The sequence below is a fragment of the Schistocerca gregaria genome, chromosome 1 (genome assembly GCF_023897955.1).
Source record: "Schistocerca gregaria isolate iqSchGreg1 chromosome 1, iqSchGreg1.2, whole genome shotgun sequence".
In the NCBI taxonomy this organism is placed as follows: Eukaryota; Metazoa; Arthropoda; class Insecta; order Orthoptera; family Acrididae; genus Schistocerca; species Schistocerca gregaria.
The window spans coordinates 989,381,199-989,396,030 of record NC_064920.1 but is presented as its reverse complement, the minus strand read 5'-3'; the positions used below and the strand labels follow the sequence as shown (position 1 = coordinate 989,396,030).

At 41.0% G+C, this 14,832-nt stretch overlaps 1 protein-coding gene across 4 annotated transcripts in view; it reads left to right on the top strand.

The window, feature by feature from the left end:
- Nucleotides 1-4,163: 4,163 nt before the first annotated feature.
- LOC126278073 (17-beta-hydroxysteroid dehydrogenase 13-like) overlaps nt 4,164-14,832 on the top strand; it is a 137,327-nt gene continuing 126,658 nt past the window's right edge. For 2 of the 4 annotated variants that reach the window (XM_049977932.1, XM_049977907.1), the window contains exons 1-2: nt 4,164-4,275; nt 10,317-10,459. In XM_049977932.1, coding sequence (XP_049833889.1) covers nt 4,236-4,275; nt 10,317-10,459 — 183 coding nt within the window. In that variant the 5' untranslated portion in view covers nt 4,164-4,235. The remainder of the gene's footprint in view (nt 4,276-10,316; nt 10,460-14,832) is intronic. The other 2 variants (XM_049977916.1, XM_049977925.1) reach the window with 2 other exon arrangements.

The window sequence follows — 14,832 nt, the reverse complement described above, 5'->3', positions numbered from 1 at the left end:
TAGAGAGGATATAAAATGTAGACTGAAGAACAGAAATTTCTTAAGATCGAGTATAGATTTAAGTGTCAGGAAGTCGTTTCTGAAAGTACTTGTATGAAGCGTAGCCATGTATGGAAGTGAAACATGGACGATGAATAATTTACACAAGGAGAGAATAGAAGCTTTCGAAATGTGGTGCTACAGAAGAATGCTGAAGATTAGATGGGTAGATCGCATAACTAATGAGGAGATACTGAATAGAATTGTGGAGAAGAGGAGTTTGTGTCACAACTTAACCAGAAGAAGGGATCGGTTGGTAGGACATGTTCTAAGGCATCAAGGGATCACCAATTTAGTGGCTCTGAGCACTGTGGGATTTAACATCTTAGGTCCTCAGTCCCCTAGAACTGAGAACTACTTAAACCTAACTAACCTAAGGACATCACACAACACCCAGCCATCACGAGGCAGAGAAAATCCCTGACCCCTCCGGTAATCGAACCCGGGCGTGGGAAGCGAGAACGCTACCGCACGAGCACGGAATGCGGGCTCACCAATTTAGTACTGGAGGACAGCGTGGAGGGTAAAAATCGTAGAGGGAGACCAAGAGATGGATATACTAAGCAGATTGAGAAGGATGTAGGCTGCTGTAGGTACTGGGAGGTGAAGAAGCTTGCACAGGATAGAGTAGCATGGAGAGCTGCATCAAACCAGTCTCAGGACTGAAGACCACAACAACTACAACAACAACAAAGCATTGGCTACTGACAGTTATTCTTAGGGCTTGATACTACCTCATTCTAACTGTTGGTTGGTCTGTGTTATTTCGTGGTGAGAAATAGCTTAAAATGGGGCAACAGACTGGTTTTAACAACCCAGTACCCAGTCAGTTGTTTTTTAGTTCAGTCGTGGTTTTTTTTTCAGTCGAATGAAACAATGGAATAAAACTACTCTTTGCTGCCATGTCAGCTGTATTTTCCCTCACTCTCCAGGTCTGAGTGATTTCACTTAATGCGAGACAACCGATTGACAGAAGTTTCTGACAGTTACGGCTGTTTTAATTCAGTCATCAGGTTTGAGTGATTTCATTTACATACTTTTGCAGCCTTTTCGGTTATACTGAACATGAACCATGACTGGGGTTGCCAACTATTTTAGGAGAGATGACGAAAAGTAATTTTTAAAAATGAGATAATTTCAAATTTTATTTATAAAATTAAGTAAACAGGAACTTCTCGTACTTTCGACACTGAATATGTAGCACAACTGGTGCTACATTAAAAATTTATGTTTAAATAAATAAAAATTTATTTTTTTATTTGAATTTATTGAAGCTCTGACTCTCTTTTCCCACTAGTTTGCAACCACCATCGATAATTCTAATTCGGTAAATGCTAATATGCCTGAACCGAAACCACGTAAGATACACTTTTTTGATTCTTTGGTGACTTAATTATTTCCTCTTGCCGCATATATACTGATAAGCCCAAAAATTATGATCACTGCCCAGGCGACATTGGACGCCGCCTAGTGGCGTTGCGGGCATGTGACACGCTAACGATAGTATCCAAATGGAACAGACAAGGACGTGGGTTTACCCTAGCAAAGACATGGGCTGCAAATGGGGAAATCCATTGAGATAAGCGACTTTGATAAAGAGCAGATTATTATTATTCAGAGCCTGTGAACGAGTATGTCGAAAACGGTGAAGCTGGTCACATGTTCACGTGCAACTGTCGGTGAGCATCTACGGAAAGAGGTATAAAGACAGTGAAACTACCACTAGGCGCTGAATGACAGGACATCCACGACTCTTCGTAGAATTTGGGGTTCGGAAGCTTGGCTGCTCTGTAAAGTAGGATAGATGTTGGTCTGTGGCATCTCTGCCGAAAGATCACAATGTTGGTGCGCGTACAAGTGTTTCGGAGCACACCGTTGGACATGGAACCTCTCAGCATACCACCCCTATGTGTTCACATGTCTACCCAACACCATCGTCAATTATGATTGCAGTGGGCACTGGACCATCGAGATTCGACCGTCGATCAACGGAAAAATGTCAGGTCTTTGGCTGAAAATCATTTTAACTTCTCTAGGTCGATGGTCGTGTCCTGAAACGCCGTCATCGAGGTGAACGGAGTCTCGAAACGTGCAGTGGGCCACAAACGTAGTTAGGTGGGAGTAGTATAATGCTATCGGAGACATTCTCCTGCGCTTGCATGGAACCTGTGGTAGTAATCGAAGGCACACTGACAGCTGCGAACCACAAGCATTCCCTCCCCGACGACGACGTCATCTTTCAGTATTATTGTCCGAGTCTCGGAGCAAGAACCGTGCTGCATTGGTGTAAGGGGCATTATAGTAAACTTACGTTGCGACCAAATTCTACTGATGTAAATACTATGGAATCCATCCGGATCACTATCGGGTGCCATCAACACGTACACAAATCAGCGGCCCGTTCTTTACGCGAATTACATGACCCTTTCATAGACATCTAATGCCACGTATCTCCACAAACCTACCAACAAGCTGTCGGATCCCTGATACGCAAAACTTCGAAGTATTTCTATCCAAAGACGGACAAACAAGGTATTCATCTGGTGGCCATTGTGCCGGCCGCGGTGGTCTCGCGGTTCTAGGCGCGCAGTCCGGAACCGTGCGACTGCTACGGTCGCAGGTTCGAATCCTGGCTCGGGCATGGATGTATGTGATGTCCTTAGGTTAGTTAGGTTTAAGTAGTTCTAAGTTCTAGGGGACTGATGACCACAGCTGTTAAGTCCCATAGTGCTCAGAGCCATTTGAACCATTTTTTTGGTGGCCATAATGTTTTGGTACATCAGTGTACACTCACTTGTCGGAAGGATTGTTTCGCGAAAACATTTGTCATCATTCGTCAATTTCCTTTGCATGTCTTTAATTACTATGATTTTATAATGTGAACCATTCTAGCAGATAGTGTCTCGCACTGAATTTGTTTTGAGAATCACTTTCTAATCCAGTCGTATGATTTTTTCTGTTTCACGTCACTGAGTGTCATTTGTTTCCATTCGGTGGCTTTCACAGATGGATTCACTCGAAAGAGGAGAAGGAATGATAATATAAGGGTCCGTAAAACTACAACCTGCTGAATCGACTGTTTTCATTTGGTTGCGCCCACAGACTGGTTTCAGTCGAAAGATGAAAGAACAGTCCAGCCGATACCAAATACTACAACCGACTGAATCGATTGTTTTCATTCGGTTGCTCTCATCACTAGAATTACTGCCTTAAAGCGTAAAAGAAGTTGGCGTACTTTCTAGATTTCGTTTGGTCCAGTGACATCACGCCATCTACATTAATAATTAGTACGACACATTATGTTATTGTTCTCTTAAACTATCTAGTAATGTCAGAAATCACGTCTTAGGGGTTTCTGCACGTATGAACAACTCACGTCGTGAACGATAGTAATAAACGTGTACTCCATAACCGACCTTAGTCTGTTAGAATGCTGTCTGACACCTACTCAAAAAGAGTCTGTTGCTGTTTATTTTGCCGGCCGGAGTGGCCGTGCGATTCTAGGCGCTACAGTCTGGAACCGAGCGACCGCTCCGGTTGCAGGTTCGAATCCTGCCTCGGGCATGGATGTGCGTGATGTCCTTAGGTTAGTTAGGTTTAATTAGTTCTAAGTTCTAGTCGACTGATGAACTCAGAAGTTAAGTCGCATAGTGCTCAGAGCCATTTGAACCATTTTTGCTGTTTATTTACTATCCACTACAAAATATTCGTGTCAGTCTGTCTTACTACTCTGAAAAGTGCTTTTTGCGCTTCTTGTACAAGAAGTGACTTTCCGTTACATTCAAATACAATTGCAGGGAATAATACGACAAAACAGGCCCTTGCATCCTATTGATGACCTGGACTAGAAGAGAAAGTTTCGGAAATCTGAACAAAATAAAAAGACTCACTAGTACCGGTAGATAGGGTCAATATTGTTACAAAAGCTGCATATGTTGGTTTGATACACATATACCGTTTGAGTTTTCGTTGTTTTTCGTCAGTAACAGAGATAACCATCGATTTTATTTGCAAATTTCGAATTATCGATTCTTTGTGGCCTGCTGTTAACTCTTAATGGATACACGTGATTCTTCTATCATCTAGAATCTTTGATGATAACTGATATTTCCATGGATATTTCATTTCTTACTATAATCTTTGGCACATCTGCTTTCTTCCAAAGAGTATATATTCAGTTTCTTGTAGATTTTCGGATGCTAAATTATTCCAGTGAAATGACTGCCACAGTTATTGGTAAGTTATTTTCCCATCTGAACATTAGCGTTAATTGTCATACTTTGCATATCACGATGGAGCACAAGGAAGAGGTACTGTCATTGTACCCTGTTCTTAGTGTTGGCCATCTTCCTATTCTACACAAAGACGGACTTTGATATAAAAGCAACTTTTATTATGTTTATTGGGTCGTAATTAATAGTAGCGTTTCCGCTGGGTCTGACACATGACTGTTCATAGATACTCACAAACTGTACTTGCCAGATATTTGTCATAACTGTTGGTTGTTGTAGCCTGTTAATCCTTGTTAAACGACAAACTATTTTTAGATGTCAGTTCCTACACCAGTCTGCAGTCTTGCCAAGCTCTGAAGAATTCTCATTTGTGCAGCTCTCTTCGGACGATAACTTGTCACAGGTGACTATATCATCAGTGGACAACTCGCGCTAACTATTTTTGTTGTAAAACAAACCATTAATATTCATCAATATTAGGAATCAGTCAGTTACCTCTGTGTCTTTTGATAACTTTCCGGCCTACATTACACGCTAAGTTATCCCTATGAAAAAATCGAATTAGTCAATATGAATGAAGTTGCTTCCATAACCTACAATGCAGACTTTCTAAAATCAACGAACACGGTAAGTGATCAACATTTCTTCACTTTTACGCTTCACTCATAAATGCCGCTCGAGAGAGTGAAGTCTAAAGTAGGGAACAGGCATAAGTTATGCGTTGATTATTGCAAAAGCCATTCATGGAGGAATAGAGATGGAAACATATGAAAGAATGCTCTGCTCCCAACTGTTTCACAACATTGTGATTGATAACAGAAAAGATTTTTTTTAAAATTAAAAGTTCTGGAAGTAAGGTTATCTCTGTTTTCATCTGCCAGGAAGTTTCAAAACAGAGCACACACTGCTTCAGAGTAAACGATTCATTTCCATCTGTGATATGATGGCGAGCCTTTGTCAATTAGAAGGCCGCAGTTCTCAGAAGAGCCGTACCGCAACGATATTGCACATTTGTTTTAGCGTGATGTATAACAAAGAACAGATTTTAATTATAAATTATTAATAGTGGATAAATTATTAGTTAGGAATTAAAGTAAAGAAATTATAATTAAGAGTTGAGAAAAATATCCCTTTCCAGGAACTGTGTTTCTATTACAATTTTACATTGAATTTTCTTGCTTCGTGCGAAGCACTAAATGAGGTAAACTTTTAGCTCAGAGAATAAAAAATCTTACTGATTTCGTTGCTTTAGCGTTCGTTTGAGCGAGAATAGCAACAAAATAGCAGTGCTCTTAACCACACCACAAGCTTGATAAATGAAAGCAGTATCAATGGCAGAGCCATAGGCGGTCTGTAACAGCAGCGCTTGCCCTTCCTAGAACCTGGAGATATAGACTTTAGGTTTATGACAGTATACTCGCGCCATTTTAACAATGATCAAGATGCTACTAAAAAGAAGATTTAACATTGCTGTGATAGGAGATACTGTGATATTTTTTGTTTATTTCCATTTCTCCACGTGCGCAAGTATTAATTTGGCATTTTTACTGATTTTATTATTTTGCATTCACAGTATTTTCTCCTTCGCTCTGACTGTTTTCTGTTTGAGATTTTTTTGTTTCCGCTGACAATCTAACACTATTGGTGTATTAATAAAAGTACATCTTGTGAATAGCTCGTTGAATACCCTGGAATTAAAAAAATTGATGTAATTTCTGATCGCTAAATCAAAATGCTGAATTTCACATTCAAATTAATAAAATAGATCTATGTAATGCTAATAAAATATGAGTATGATTTTGCTAACAAATTATTCTACCTAAAAAACTTTGAAAGAATGTCTATTAATCGTTTAATATGCAAAAGTTTTATGTAGTGCCTGATATGAGAATTGCGGTTTTGTAATGTTGCCCTCTCTCGGAAAAATTTCTGTTATATCTCTTGGGTAGAGTATATTTTTGTTTACACGAGGGTTGGAATAGTGTGTGACCGTCTACAGGCACACTTGACAGTTCCCTTAATACACCTGAGCAACAGAAAGCTTATTCTTCAATGCTTTTTTACTTCACGGCTATCGTAGCAACCGAAACTTAGGAGGATAGACTAAATTTCATGTCCCCTCCACTAGGGGGTGCTCGCAAGCTTTTCATGTCAGTAGGGACAAACATTTAGAAGATATGTGTAATTTGGAAATTTTGAGGACTCTCTTGTTGCTGAAGATGTTCTCTTATCGTTTCCTACAATGATCGTTTAGTACCAGATCAATGTTATAAAAAAATTAACAGTATAATTATAGCTTTACATTCCCAGATTTTACATATTCCCACAATTACTTTATCTTCCTTTGGCTCCGTCGTAAGCCGTATTCTCTCAATTAATTGTTTTCCTCTCTATTAAGCACTTCGCAAGGATAACGTTTTCCACATTATAATATGCGGTTCTTCACTACTATCACAAGCTTTAACATCAGTTTTAAAATCTATTTATATGGAAACTATATCGTAGGATAATTTTTTAATAAATAAACTGTAAAATTTGTTTCAGAGTATAAATCATTTTGGGTTCTATGATAAATATAGATGGCATTTTTTGGACACTCAAACTGTTTTCGCAATTTTCCTCATTTGGTTCCGCTCTAAATTGCAATAGATAGGCTCATCAAAAACAGCATTAGAATTTGTTTTTGTCTTAAGGCAAGTCATTTAATGCACATTACAATATGCAAGGAACAGTTGGTTTCAACTTAGTGTGATTAGTTAGTACTAATTTCGCAATATTCTCGTTAATAATTTCTTCTACAGTCTTAGTTTCGTTTTCACTATAGATTTGATTTTTCAGCTGGATCTATACGCCATTCGGATTTATCATGTTTTTTTTTTGCAGAGTCGTGAAACTTTGAAATTGTTTCATGAATGTCTTCTGATGACTGCCAAACGTTACACGTGGCCGGAAACGCATACACAACTTACGATGCGCACCTTTCACCGTTTTAGAAAAAATCAACAATAATCATAATGACAGCCAGTCGAACTGAAAAATTCTGTTTACGGCATTTAGGCGATTCTTGAAGCTGCTGTACAATTCTTGTCAGGTCACCATGGCTCAAAGAAGGGCAGGAACACGTTATAAGCAATGAAATAATTATCGAACCATATAGAAGACAGACTGAGGGACAAAATATCTTTGTAGATCTCAAGAAAGCTTTCGACTCACTAAATAGAGGAAAACTGATGGAGGAATTTACAGAATGTCCAGAGAGGGAGGCCCACTACTGAGAGCATTCGAGGAATACCTTCAACGAAATCTGATCCAAATAAACAACAGTACTGAAATGTGAGAGGAGTTATAACGAAGAAAACTTCAACACTATACAGCAATGTGGCAAATACAATGGAGGAATGACTCTGTGCTCAGACGACGTATTGATGGGATCAGTAGTTAGAGAGGACGTAACAGAAGGCACTAATTGCGTCAGAGACAAATGACCTAAAAGTAAACCAAGAGAAGACAGTTCAATGACGTTCAGGAAGGGCCAGAAAATGTGACACGAAAATAGTATAAGTGCATACAATTAACCACTGAAGATGGTAGGGAAATGTATGTGGATTACGTTAGAAGCAACAGTAATACCTTTCGGTTTGCACATTCGGGAAAGAACAACAGCAGCCATCAAAGCCTCATACGAGATAAAAAAAAAACTTTCCGTCAACAACAGATAAGGCAATGGCACTGTTTAAAGCAGCAGTGGCGTCAGTCATATTGTGTGGAGCCGGCCGGTGTGGCCGAGCGGTTCTAGGTGCTACAGTCTGGAACCGCGCGACCGATACGGTCGCTGGCTCGAATCCTGCCTCGGGCATGGAACTCCAGCGGAAGAACAATTTGATCAAATTTTATACACAGAGAAGCCGAAATGTAATGAACGCTAATATTATTTTGATTTTTTTTTAAAACTTTGGATTTGACTAATTTAAAAGTAATCTACTCAGATTTACTTGTATCGGATGTGTAATCCAGCTTAAAACAAAGCTCAGGAAATAACTGTTCTACAGGATTTTGCATCATATCTTACGAAGTTTTATTTTCATGGCTTTAATAGGCGGAGAGAAAATGTATAGATGTTCTAAATCGTAAAGCTTCCAGAAAGTAAAAAAGAATAAAAATTTAGAGGCGTGCCTTCTGCGTCTCATTAGGGAAATGATTTTTGGCTGCACTCTTACTTCAAATGCAGATATAACAATTAGAGATTTTATTTCTATGGTATGCTTATAAAATATCAGTACTTTTTTAAAACCTTGATATTTTGATCCGAAAACGTATTTAAACAAACATCTTCATGCATGTTTCTTTCGCTGCACTTCCTTTTTCTCACAATAAAAATTTAAATGACAGGGCAAACTTCGCAATATCTGCACTGTAATATTACATTATTCTTACACTCGCAAACTAATGCAATGAGTAGAACTTCACTGTTCCTCTCGTCAGTTTAGGCGCTGGCGCATTGTTTATTGCGACAGTGAAGCTCATGGCTTCTGATTCATCCTGCATATTCTTGATTCACCCTGAATACATCCAAGTATGATTTGCTAGTTTTCTTCGTTATTGTTTAGTTACAAATCACTGCTCATGACGTCAACATCACACACATCTACCTGATTACGTTTTTGTATACGGCTCTCCCCTTGAAATACCTTACACATTAAAATTATTGCAAAATAAAACTGCACAATAATACACTTTGTTTTATTTCAACTTTCTCTGCCTTTTTCGTAGACACATTTAGCTTACACTGATCAACCAGAACATTATGATCACCGACCTAGGACTGCTAGTCAGAGACACACACGGTGCATGTTGTATCAGTGAGCGTGTTGTGCTTGTGTACAATGGGGTAGGCGCGCGATCTGAGTTTGACCGAGGGCGGACTGTGATGGCCCGAATAACATTTTGGATTTTGCACGACTTGTCAGGTGTTCAAGGAGCGCTGTGGTGAGAGTCTTCAAAACGTGGCGGAACCAAGGTGGAATCAAGTCGAGACGTCACCCCTCTTAACATATCTCGGACGTCCCAGGCTGGGCAGACTGGTAAAACAGGACAGGCGCGGACTGAGACTGATCTATCATCAGACTTTAATGCTGGGCAGAATACAGATGCGTCTGAACACACAGTGCACCGGACACTCCTAACGATGAGCCTCCGCAGCCCACGGCCTACGCATGTGCCAAAGTTAACACCACAGCATCGGCAACTACGCTGAAATGAGCTTGTGACTATCGGTACTGAATGTTGGAGTAGTGGTCGAACGTTGCATGGTCTGACGAATCCCGATACCTTCTTCATCATGCCAATGGGAGGGGGCAAATCCCTCGTCTTCCAGGGGTACAGTTCCTTGATACCTATACTGTGTCATGGAGACAGTCTAGTGGCGGCTCTAATGTGCTCTGGGGAACATTCGCTTGGGCATCCATGAGTTCAGTAGAGTGCGTGCAAGGCACTATGACAGCCAAGGAGTATCGTACACTGGTTGCAGACCACGTACAACCCTTCATCACGATCACGTTTACTGACAGCAGTGGCATTTTTCAACAAGATAATGCATCATGTCACAAGGCCAGGAGTGTGAAGATGGAGTGGTATTGAGGAGCGCAGTGACAAGTTCCAATTGATGTGCTGCTCCCCTTTCCATCCCCCTCTCCCCCCCCCCCCCCCCCAACTCTCCACAAACGTCGATATAATGGCAATCAGGTAGGAGGTCATAATGTTCTGGCTGATCGGTGTATTTCGTTTTGGAGAGTTGGTAACAATGAAGTTTTCTTCTCGTGGGCAGAAGATAAGAATTTGAGGGGTAACATAACTTACGTACCTCACCCTATTAATTCTTAAAACGTCTTTCTTTCCTTTTTGATCAGTTTTTAGCTCTCTCCTGTGCCTGTGCTTTTCAAGGGAGGTAATTTCGTCACTGCCTCGATACGGCAGACTTCTCTGGTCAGCCTACAGGTTATAGTTTTCTCGAAGCTCGCCCTGGAGAGTGTACGTGTCTATCCACAGCGAGGGCGACGGTGCACGGCGTGCGACTGGTAGGCGACGCCATCTCTCTAGCAGTGGGGGTTCTGTGGGTGCTGTTCACTGCGCTGCTTCGGACGCTGCTGCCCCCGCCACTACCCAAGAGCATCGCTGGCGAGGTCGCGCTGGTGAGTGTCCGTCCACATACGTGCCTGTTACATGGCCGTCTGCAAGGTGGGTGTGGTGTGCGTACTGTAAGACCTTCAGTACACACACCATCAGATTATTTGACTTGTCGCTCTAACGAAGTAGGCGAGTGTCAGCAATATGTCTCGTGGTCTTATCGTGGCGTGTTTATCTTCCGCCTTTAGGTCAGACGATAGAAATGCCACTTGCACGCTTAGAGTAGCAGATTGACATTGACCAACTTTAAACAGAACTTGATTAATTTTCACACACATTTATTAAAATAATAAAAACGATAGACATTACGTAACTTGATTCTGGATGCTGTTTACAATTGACAATCTGAAGTTCCTTTGTGTTGGTACCTTAATCTTATTCTCACATATATCTCTGATACTTGACAAATGTGTCTATACATTTATCTTCATGGCTATGTACAGGAAATTGGTAATCTTATTAGGCGCAGACTGAAACTTGACTATAGACTGGTACAGACAACTGTAGAACTCGTACAGACTGGTACAGACTAATGCAGACCGGTACAGACTGGTGCAGACAAATGCAGACTGACTAATCGGAGGTCTGTACACTCGTTATAATACCTTGCGCGTTCATGTATCATTGTCCGAGTGTGATCCGCGAGGAAAAAAGGTTCTATGTTAGCAGCAATCTCATTGACTGCGTTACATATTAATACGCGGATCGGCGGAAGCAGCGCCATCTCGTAGTGCGAAGACAGCCTGCGCTGTTGTGCTTAGCAGGCCGCAATCTAGTGGGAAAGTGTGTACGCGCTGACTACGCGGAACTATGTACACAACAGTGGGGCATTGGGAAATGGAAGTAGAAATTGTGATCGCAACAGAATTCCAGCGAATTTATAGCAATGAATCTCTGTGACTCTGTAGTCCGATTACAATTACCTCATAGTTGAGAATTAACGGGCTGGGGTGGTTTCCCATGGGCTGGGGTGGTTTCCTCCAATCAGAGCGCTCAGTGTCATGCCCAAACCATTCGCTGTTGCCAGACTAACGCAACAATTGACCAGTTCACCTTATCCGGCTTTATTTCTTGTTGTATTTGGACCCCGAATCGTGAATCTGGCCCTTTAATTTTGTATTTCGTCACACCTGATAAGAACACACACAAAATGAAGTTAACGATATCCACCTGTTTCATATATAGCACTAACGAGATACTACTGGATCTTTCCTCACTAGACGCGATTCAGCGTCACATATACAGTTATTGTAATCACAGAGATCGGCTTTTGTTGGAAACGTTTTGCACGACATTATGTGAAGCCTAATTCTTTAAGGCTGCAAATCATCGTTGATGTTTGAATATCAGAATCGTAAATGTAACAATTTCAGGCAACGTAGTCTTACAGTGGTTAGCAGAATAACGTGCTGTGCAGAAGGTCGCAGGATCGCAACTCACGAAACACGGCGAAAATTATTTTATTTACAAATCAAATCAAGAGATTTCCATTATTATTTTTATTGAATTAATTGATTTAAGCGTATTTTTTAAAAAAATTCTAATGTTTTGTGGCGTCATGTTCATTAACATATTACCTTTTTTATTTGCCCTTATTTTTCTTTTCTCATTTGGAATCTGCCAGTTTCATCTATAACCAAATGTCAAGCAGTGCTCCCAACTCATTTTCGACCATGTCCCTACACAACATGTGATAAGTGCCAAGCTTCACCTTGAAAGTCCCTATGGATGCCAAAGATTCTAGACTGAAAAAATAAGAAGAAGAAGAAAAAGAACTAATCATGTATTGGGTAGTATTATTCCCCCCTTATTAACCATTTCACCGTTTTCAAATAATATATTCAAAATATATTTTCTGAGCTCACCTACGTGATCTATTGTTGACAACGATACTGAGTCCTCAGCAAATGCTGTCACTAGTCTTATTTCAGCAGCTCTGGAGCCCTCTTCGAGCTTAACGCTTAGCTACTATGGATGTTGACAGGAACACAGTTACTATCAAGGGGTCTCTCGGATCGCCTTTGTTTTGTTGAATATATATTTTCATTACTTCCTGTTGTTCGCTACACTGCTTGGAAACAGACTTTACGGAAATTTGCATTTTGAGAACAATGCAGAATTTAAAATACTTTGAAAACTAAACCGCAGCAAAATTTGCAGATTATTTTTGTTTTACGCATTACTGAAATAACACCACATCGTTACCTCTCTACTCACTCACAGATTATTATCATGGAGATAACATTACCGATTCGCAACATACCTGTGCGGAAAACACATTTCAGTTACGACAAATTGTATCTGGAATCACCTTTGAGTTTACTACACGTCGTTTCAGCCTTATAGCCACCCAATAATTGTATCAACGGATTTATTTTAACAATCAAGAAGAAAGTAATTACTTTATGTATTCTTCTGAGGCCTTAACGAAATTTTAATTGCTTTCAGCCTGCATGCATTTCACGCAGACTCCCTATATTTCTACAACCAAATGGAAACACCACACTGTTGACACGTATATCTTGTTTTCTACTTCAAACAAGGACAACAGAAGGCTGATGTTTCTTCTTTTTCAAAAAAATTATTTCTATATTTGAGGCTGATACATCCAAAACATCAAGTTTCTCCGGGATTTTTGGGAAGGTGCAAGACAATGTTGAGTTGGCTTATTCTTACGTTAGTTAGCGGCTCTGGTTTCTCCATCGAAAACATTTTTCTGTTCTTACCGAAGGAGTCTGCTTCTAGATCTTCATCTCCTGTCACATCTTCATCACGTTTAGTTTCCTTCTCCGAATTAGTATCGTGATCACTAAATTCTACTGACTGGGTTTGTTTCTAGACAGCGGACGTATTTGTATACAAGCAACAATTAAATAAGTAAACAAAACACTGCTGTCGTCAGATGAGTGTGGCGGAAGCGGCTGTCTCCGAATTGAAGTTTTCGCAGTACAACTTTGACATGATCCCACCTGACAATCCCAGTGTTTGCACAGTCTCGGATATGAAGTGTCTCATAAGGCAAGGAGTCACGTTACGGCTGCGATGAAGTGTTCTTATATCACGTCGTACTCACCTGCGCTTGTTCCTACGGCAATAATCCGTACTAAGCCTGACGACAGCTGATTCATGTGACATCTCGAACTGTTTCATTTGCCCTGTCCATAATGTTACTTTTCTCCAGTGCATTAGGTATCTGTAATTTAATTATTCGGCACCCGAAACAGTCAAATTGTTTGAACTCATTGAATACCCTAGTAATTTTCAGACAATCGTTTCAGGGAACCTGATTCCGAGTCGTGCTGAAATGAGCTACAGGCTTTAAGTTATTCCCCTCTTTAACAGAGTGCTTAAAAGTTTTGGCACTCATTATACTGTGCTGTTTGAGACTTCCCCGACGTAATAACTGCTTCACATCGGATAATATTGTGAAAGCTGCACAGTATTTCAACGAGACAGCTGCTCGTCATCTTCACATGTTTAACTTTCGTGTTGCTGCCGGTGTTCGTCAGTATATGCCCTGGCTACCAAGGAAAGCGCAGGCGCCAAGGGGTGAGGTTATAGTGTCATCGTGGACGAATCATTGAGGACTTCGACTTCCAGAGCCGTCTGCCAGAGAAACAGACCATGGTCTCCGCATGCGCGACGCGGGAAAGGCACTGCTGCAAATCAGGGCCCAACGCTCGACAGCGCAGACTGTTAGGGTCTAGTTTAAGTGTTCAGACTTAATACCGCCATTGCTGGTTGCCATGTCTCGTAAGTTGAAATGTGATCAGGTCTTTGATTGTAGGTATTTCGACTGCTCCTTTACTGTGGTGTCCCAGTACGTGAAGATGAACGAAAGGGCGTTTATCTCTCCGTAGTTCATGCTTTTTATGTTCCGTGTCAAGAGAGTGTTCGGCAACAGTAGACTTTTCTGGCTGACCTGATCTCGTGTGATGTCTATGTTGAGCGCATTTACCTGTAACAGAGCCACATGTCTCGTCATCGTACGATTTCCCACACTGGCCCTTGATATATACGAGGCGTGTTTTTTAAGTAAGGTCCGTTTTGCTGAAGACACTAGTAGTTCGCGCGCATACCGCAACGAGCGCGTGCGTCGTGTTCCAGCATAACTTGGGAACAACTGCGCTCAGTTTCAGCTCTGTAGCTAACCTGTACGGTTCTGTTCTGTGCTTTTAAAATATTTAAGACTATCAACTCGCCCGCCGCGTGTGAGGTTCGCTAAGTGATACGGTTTTCCTCGGCAAGGAATCTGTCTGCTGAAGAAATTCATCGACAGATTTGCGAAGTGTACGGTGATACTGTTATGAGTGTGAGCAAAGTGCGTTAAGTGGGTACGAGAATTCAAAGATTCCCGTGACAACGTCCATGATGAGGA